Raw genomic sequence first — 7516 nt, 5'->3', positions numbered from 1 at the left:
TTCTTCATCAGGTGGAAGCAACGGGAGTCCTGCGAGGCATAAAGATCGCCCCAGCTGCACCTCCAGTGACTCACTTGCTGTTTGCCGACGATTCACTTCTGCTTATGGAGGCAACGGAGGAGAGAGTGAATGCGGTCAGGGACATTTGGGAGGTTTATGAGCGAGGTTCGGGCCAGACGATCAACCGTGACAAGTCTGCTATCCTTTTCAGCAAAAACACCACACACCAACGGAATGATAGCCTGCTACATCTGCTGGGACTCCGCACCGAGGGCAATCATGGGAAGTACCTAGGGCTCCCAGCGTACGTTGGCAAGTCCCGCCAGGCATGCTTTGAGTACCTTCGGGATCGGATTTGGGAGATTTTGCAGGGGTATAAGATCAAGTTGCTGTCAAAAAGGGGGAAGGAAATTCTGATCAAGATAGTGCTACAAGCCATCCCGGCTTATGCCATGGCCTGCTTTGATCTGACCAAGTCTCTTTGCAAGAGCATTAGCCAGATGATATGCCGCTTCTGGTGGGCTAATCAAGAGGATGACAAGAAGCACCATTGGGTAGGATGGGAGAAGATGACCTTACCTAAGGAGGAGGGTGGCCTCGGGTTTAGAGACTTACATTCGTTCAACATGGCTATGCTATCACGCCAAGTGTGGAGGTTGCTGCAGGCCCCGGACTCTCTCTGTGCTCGCGTGCTCCAAGCGCGATACTACCCTACTGGCGATCTCTTGACAGCACAGCCTGCCCCCGGTATTAGCTACATCTGGCGCAACATCCTCCAAGGAGTGGAAATCGTCAAGGAGGGTATGGTCTGGAGAGTGGGCAATGGTGACCAGATCCGAATATGGCAAGACCCATGGCTACCCACAGGAAATGTGCGTTTCCCACGGTCACCACGTGGGAACACCTTGCTCACCACCGTGGCCGAGTTGATCGACCCGTCCACACACACATGGGACCAACAACTTCTTTACCAGACCTTCTGTGCGGAAGAGGCCATCACTATCCTGGGCATCCCCATTTTCGAACACCATGACGACTTTATCGCCTGGCAGTATGACAACAAAGGCAGGTTCTCGGTCAGGTCAGCCTACAGAATACATGTCGATCTTCAGAGACGCGAGAGCAGACACCCACCGGGCGAAGGATCCTCTGGGGAAGATGGTGACAGAAAGCTGTGTATGAAGCTATGGAAGATCCAATGCCCGGGTAAGGTGCATCATTTCATGTGGCGGGTGGCGCACAATAGTCACCCAATGCTCAGAAATATTGAGCCTATCGGCGTGGAACTGGACACGGACTGCCTGATGTGCAAACGACTCCCTGAAGATGGATGACATCTTTTCTTACGCTGCAAGGAGGTCAAGCTCATGTGGCGTTCTGTGGGTATGGAGGCTCATAGGCTGCGGCTCCTGGCATGTACTTCTTCCTGCCAGTTCCTGGAATGCATCTTTTCCTTCCCCGATGAAGTATCGCTCAAGATCATTTGCCTCCTATGGATGTGGTGGACTGAGAGGAACAAAGTGAAGCACCAGCAAGCTAGGGCGTCGGCTCATCAATTTCAACTCCTCATGGACAAGGCTCTGTCAGAATGGCGCGCGTTCAACTCGGTGCAGCCGTCGGCACATCATAAACCCCCAGGTATTTGGACCAAACCCGCAGCAGATGTCGTGAAAGTCAATGTCGATGGGGCTTTCTCCACGGAGGGGCACCAGGCAGGCTGGGGTTGCGTCGCTCGCAACCACACGGGCGATGTCCTCTTTGCGGCAGCAGGTGAACTACAGCATGCAACTGAAGCCGTTCATGCAGAGGCCCTGGCTCTAATGAATGCTATCACTCTTGCTGAAACTCAAGGGATGGGACGGGTTGTGTTTGAAACCGACTGCTTGAGCCTGGTTAGCGCTATATCCACGGACGTCCTGGATCGTTCAAGCCTAGGTGCTATCTTCCGGGAGACTAGATTCCTCCTCCAGCTAGATTTTATCCGGTGGAGCATTGTACACTGCCCACGTTCTTGCAATGTTCCAGCTCATAATCTGGCAGCTATGGGTAGGCAAGGTACTTATGGGAGCCAATGTGTGTGGCTCTCAAGCTTTCCCCCTCTTGTAACCGATGCAGTGACGGCCGATTTGGTCGGTCCGGCGTAAAGCAATGGAATGCAAGGTGTTCCAGTTCAAAAAAAGAAGAAGAAGAAAAAACTATGTCAAGAAAAAAAGACTCGCCCTCGTGGCTGTCTCGCCCGGTATTCTGAACTCTGCATGTAACCAGTGGGTGGGTCGGTTGGTTCGCGTCGTTGTCACGAGTCGGGTCGGGGCCTGCCCCTGGGTGGGTCTGGGTCGACGTTGCGTGTGGGTGGCTGGCCCAAGCTCCACCACAGAAACGCACGGATGGCCGCCGGGAAAACGCCATGCGCGCGTTCTCCAGTTCTTCTAGTCTACCCCGGCCCTGCTCTGCCGTCACGCAACCTCCCTCCCTCCCCCGCACCCGCCGCTTCGCTCCGGTTCTCACTCGTACCGGCGGCAGTGATCTACTAGAAGCGCCGAGAGATAAGTGGCAGCGGTACAAGGCCTTGGGAGCGAGGAGGATCTCAGCCCAAAAACCTCGGACCCCAACTCCCTCTTCAGACGATCCCGAGGCAGGAAGGGGACAGACCAAATGCGGGCGGTCGCGATGCCTTCCGCCTCCCTGCCCCTCCTCTCCCCGCGGCACCGGCCGCTGCTGCGCCCGTCGACCCTCCCGGCCTCCCGCCTCGGCAGCGGGCTCCGTCCACGCCGCGACCGCGCCGAGAGCACCCGCCTCCGCGTGGCCGCGCCGACGTCGGTCCCCGGGGAGGCGGAGCGGGCGGAGGAGCCGAGCACGAGCGCGTCCTCGCCGCCGGAGTCCTCGGGGGAGAAGTTCGTATGGCGGGACCACTGGTACCCGGTCTCGCTCGTGGAGGACCTGGACCCGCGCGTGCCCACCCCGTTCCAGCTCCTCAACCGCGACCTCGTCCTCTGGAACGACCCCAACTCCGGCGACTGGGTCGCGCTCGACGACCGCTGCCCGCACCGCCTCGCCCCGCTCTCGGTACCTCCCCTCTTCCCCACCTCTGTTTGCTTCAGCCAAATAAATCCTGTACTGACGAGTGGGCGTTCTGCGCGCGCGCGCGCGCAGGAGGGCAGGATCGACGAGACGGGCGGCCTGCAGTGCTCCTACCACGGCTGGTCCTTCGACGGCTCCGGCGCCTGCACCAGGATCCCGCAGGCCGCGCCCGAGGGGCCCGAGGCCCGGGCGGTGCGCTCGCCCAGGGCCTGCGCCACCAAGTTCCCCACGCTCCTCTCCCAGGGGCTGCTCTTCGTCTGGCCCGACGAGAATGGCTGGGACAGGGCCAAGGCCACCAAGCCTCCAATGTATGTGGGTGAACTCTGCAGCTATGCTGCACTGCAGAATTCAGTCGACAGGAAACATCCTCACCATTTTGTTTCTCCCGGTTTCAGGCTGCCGAAGGAGTTCGATGACCCGGCCTTCTCCACCGTGACGATCCAGAGGGACCTCTTCTATGGGTATGACACGTTGATGGAGAACGTCTCCGATCCCTCGCACATAGAGTTTGCTCACCACAAGGTAAATGCTGTGCAGAGGTCTGAGAATGCTTTTACTTGTTTGCTATGCCAGGTTTCCTCTTACAGAAGAGGATGATTACTGCCATTTAAAAAAAAAAGAGTATGATTTCTGTAGATGGATGTTACTCCCTCCTTTCCTAAATATTTGTCTTTCTAAGATTTCAACAAGTACGAAGCAAAATGAGTGAATCTACACGCTAAAATACTCCCTCCGTTCCATATTAGTTGTCGCTCAAACTGATGTACCTAGCACTGAAATGGGAGTATGTCTATGTACATCCGTATGTGGTAGTCCATTTGAAATATCTAAAAAGACAAATATTTAGGAACGGAGGGAGTAAATAAGAGCGGTGTTTTTACTGTCCAGTCTCTTTATTCTGCCCTGAAAACAGTTCAGGTTAAGGGGCCGCATAGGAAGCTGTGGTGTGTCAAAGTACCACCGAAAATTAAAGTGTTTCTGTGGTTGACTGTTAGGACAAGTATTCTAACAAAAGATGCCGTAATCAAAAGGGGGTGAGAGGGAAAGATAGCTAACATGATGAGGCAGAAACCATAGATCACTTGTTTTTTAATTGTGCCCTTGCTAGGTATGTAAGGGAGGCTAGCTAAATGTGCAACTGGTTTATAATCTAAGCTTGCTATACTGACACTAGAACTTGGTTTTCGTGTGTTAGTTGAATCCCCTTAGCAATGGATTCTGCCGTTCTGGTTAGCAAAAAGTGCACAAAGGTTATATCATGCTGTTTTGAGTTAATTGTTGCATCTTGAATTATGGTTGTTTTACCACCCTCCGTCCCAAAATAAATGTCTTAAGCTTAGTACAACGTTGTACTAAAGTTAGCACAAAGTTAAGACACTTATTTTGGGACGGAGGGAGTAATAGTTTATTCTCTTCAGTCATACTACCGGCTTATGCTAAAATCAGGCTGTATGTAGCGAACAGAATTATATGTAGCTGTCTTGACTCTTGGTATACTGACAACGATCCTGTCAACCAGCTGTCTTGGTCTTGGCCTGTTTATCTGGCCAAGTTAAAACAATAAATTTTAAGTTGGGATCTCATGCTGAATTGAATTCAGTTTATCTTGGTTATTATCTACTTTACTTTAGACAATGGAACCAGCAGCATTACCCACGCTTTATAGTTTAACTCCTCTCACAGGTCACTGGACGAAGAGATAGAGCCAAGCCTTTGCCATTCAAAATGGAATCAAGTGGCGCATGGGGATATTCAGGGGCAAATGCCGGTAATCCTCGCATCACTGCAACATTCGAGGCCCCTTGCTATGCGCTGAACAAGTACGTTTCAGCACATCCGTTTTTTTTATATACTTGACTTTTGGTGAGCTGTGGTAGCTCATGTTATCAGTTCCAAATGCAACAATTCAGTCAAATTATGACTCTGACCTTCTGCTAATTAATTGGTCTGTGCAGAATAGAGATTGACACCAAATTACCGATTGTGGGAGATCAGAAGTGGGTCATATGGATTTGCTCCTTCAACATTCCAATGGCCCCAGGAAAAACTCGTTCTATTGTCTGTAGTGCTCGAAACTTTTTCCAGTTTACAATGCCAGGAAAGGCATGGTGGCAGGTATATGCTTATGTTGTATTTGTTTTTACTTTGCCTCCTGTTTTCTTAACTGTGTTTCAACATTATCATATTTGGTTAAACATGGTGTCTTTGTGTTCCTGAGGGGAAAAAACAGGCTTGGTCCCTACTGTATAAAGAATTGGAAGGGTGTTTATGTTGTCATCAACTTATCATATTTGGAGTATAAAGTGGAATCCTGAACATTGCTTTGCTATTTTTGATGCAGCTTGTCCCTCGATGGTACGAACATTGGACCTCAAATTTGGTCTATGACGGCGATATGATTGTGCTTCAAGGCCAAGAGAAGGTTTTCCTGTCTGCATCCAAGGAGTCGTCTGCAGATGTTAATCAGCAGTACACAAAGCTCACTTTCACGCCCACACAGGCCGACCGATTTGTCTTGGCATTCCGGGCATGGCTAAGGAAATTCGGCAATAGCCAGCCTGACTGGTACGGAAGCCCTAGCCAAGATGCATTACCTTCTACGGTCCTTTCAAAGCGAGAGGTAAAGGTTCTCCGGGTTATCTATCGAAGTAGACATCAGGAACTTACCTGCATGTTCTGATGTGACTGCAACTTGTAGTTCTCTTATTCTTATTTGTGGCATTATGTTGATGACAAAATCGCAAACTACTACTTGTTGTGCAGATGCTAGACAGATACGAGCAGCACACGCTGAAATGCTCGTCCTGCAGAGGAGCGCACAAGGCCTTCCAGACTCTGCAGAAGGTGTTCATGGGGGCGACGGTCGTGTTCGGTGCGACCGCCGGGATCCCTGCGGATGTTCAGTTCAGGATATTGCTTGGCGCCGCTGCTCTGATCAGTGCCGCTCTGGCCTACGCCTTCTACGACCGGCAGAAGCATTTCGTGTTTGTAGACTATGTACATGCTGACATTGATTGATTATTAGGATGAACACGCTGCCTGTCCTTTTTGTGAGCATCTGGTGCTGAGACATCACACGGCCATGTGCATAAGCTAGTATAGATTTCAGTGAATACATCCAGTGGCGGAGCTTGGAAGAAAATGTTGGGCGGGCCGACTAAAGAGAGCACAATCTTTAAAAAAATAATCTGAATCATAGGCAGTAGTAGTACACTAGTAGAAAACAAGGCTTTGATCACGGGGCAATATTCACATTAGTCCCGGTTCAGTCACGAACCGGGACTAATGTGAGCATTGGTCCCGGTTCGTGCGGCTAAGACATTAGTCCCGGTTCACCTGAGCCCTTTAGTCCCGGTTTGAGACACGAATCGAGACTAAAGGGTGCGATGCCCTTTAGTCCCGGTTTGTGTCTCAAACCGAGACTAAAGATTAGACCTTTAGTTCCGGTTTGAGACACCAACCGGGACTAAAGGGTGCGATGCCCTTTAGTCCCAGTTTGTGTCTCAAACCGGGGCTAAAGGTCCCATTTTCAAACTCTACCCCCCCCCCCCCACACCCGTGGATCGCCTTTTTTGTTTCGAAAAAATCAAAATTATTAATACATCTACTAGTTATATTACTTCAAAAAATGATAAAAACTTTAAAAAATAAAATCCTTCGAGAGGTAGTTATATTACTACATCTACTAGTTAGGAAAATTTAAAAACTTAAATTTAGACATGTTTTGCAAAAAATGTAGGGAAAATGTAAAACGGCATTTTTGCATACGATGTCGGGAAAAAACGTATAATATATCAAAATGTTCAGAACGAAAATCCGCTTCCGATTTTGACCGCCTACGGCCTGTTTGCAAATTTTTATTTTTAGAATCCTCAAATTCTAAAAGAAAAAAAGTTATACTCAAATTTCAGTTTTTTTTTAATTTTTGTTAAATCTGGTCAAACTATGGTCAAACTACTTATTCAAGAAGTATTAGTGTTACTAAATAATTATTTCAGTTTTTTTGAATTTTGGTCAACTATGGTGAAACTGTGGTCAAACAATGGTCAAACTACTTATTCAAGAAATATTAGTGTTACTAAATAATTATTTCAGTTTTTTGAATTTTGGTCAAATCTGGTCAAACTAGGGTCAAACTACTTATTCGAGAAATATTAGTGTTACTAAATAATTATTGATTTTTAGAACAATAGTTTCAAACTCAAACAGTGAAATGTGTGACTTCATGCTCAAGCTAAATTCCTGAGGGTTAATAGAATTGACAGCTTACTATTGTCAGGAAAACAACAAGTGCAGACTTGGAAACGAGGGAGAATAAAACCCGGAAGTTAAGCATGCTCAGGCTGGAGTAGTGAGAGGATGGGTGACCGTTCGGAAAGTTAGATGATTTGGAATAATGAGGGGTGATTAGAGATTAAAAGTTAAATTGAGCAGTGAT

The 7516-nt window shown here is 49.0% G+C and overlaps 1 protein-coding gene across 1 annotated transcript; it reads left to right on the top strand.

Annotated features, from left to right (window-relative positions):
• The first annotated feature begins 2418 nt into the window (after positions 1–2418).
• On the top strand, positions 2419–6193 carry LOC119287653 (pheophorbide a oxygenase, chloroplastic-like). Its single transcript, XM_037567234.1, has 7 exons — positions 2419–3063; positions 3151–3386; positions 3474–3600; positions 4762–4898; positions 5034–5193; positions 5420–5698; positions 5842–6193. The coding sequence occupies exons 1-7, from the start codon at positions 2653–2655 to the stop codon at positions 6094–6096; spliced, it is 1605 nt and encodes a 534-aa protein (XP_037423131.1). The 5' UTR covers positions 2419–2652; the 3' UTR covers positions 6097–6193.
• Positions 6194–7516: the final 1323 nt, after the last annotated feature.

Source organism: Triticum dicoccoides, chromosome 4A, assembly GCF_002162155.2.
Source record: "Triticum dicoccoides isolate Atlit2015 ecotype Zavitan chromosome 4A, WEW_v2.0, whole genome shotgun sequence".
NCBI classification, from domain to species: Eukaryota; Viridiplantae; Streptophyta; class Magnoliopsida; order Poales; family Poaceae; genus Triticum; species Triticum dicoccoides.
Note: the sequence above shows the minus strand (reverse complement) of the source record. Positions and strands in the feature narration are given on the sequence as shown.

What these genes read in the sequence shown, in the direction of transcription:
- LOC119287653 (XM_037567234.1), top strand. Translation starts at nt 2,653, where the DNA reads ATGCGGGCGGTCGCGATGCCTTCCGCCTCCCTGCCCCTCCTCTCCCCG. An exon ending in CAGGAAAGGCATGGTGGCAG is followed by an intron (nt 5,194 to 5,419) that starts GTATATGCTTAT and finishes TTTTTGATGCAG; the next exon opens with CTTGTCCCTCGATGGTACGA. An exon ending in CGGTCCTTTCAAAGCGAGAG is followed by an intron (nt 5,699 to 5,841) that starts GTAAAGGTTCTC and finishes CTTGTTGTGCAG; the next exon opens with ATGCTAGACAGATACGAGCA.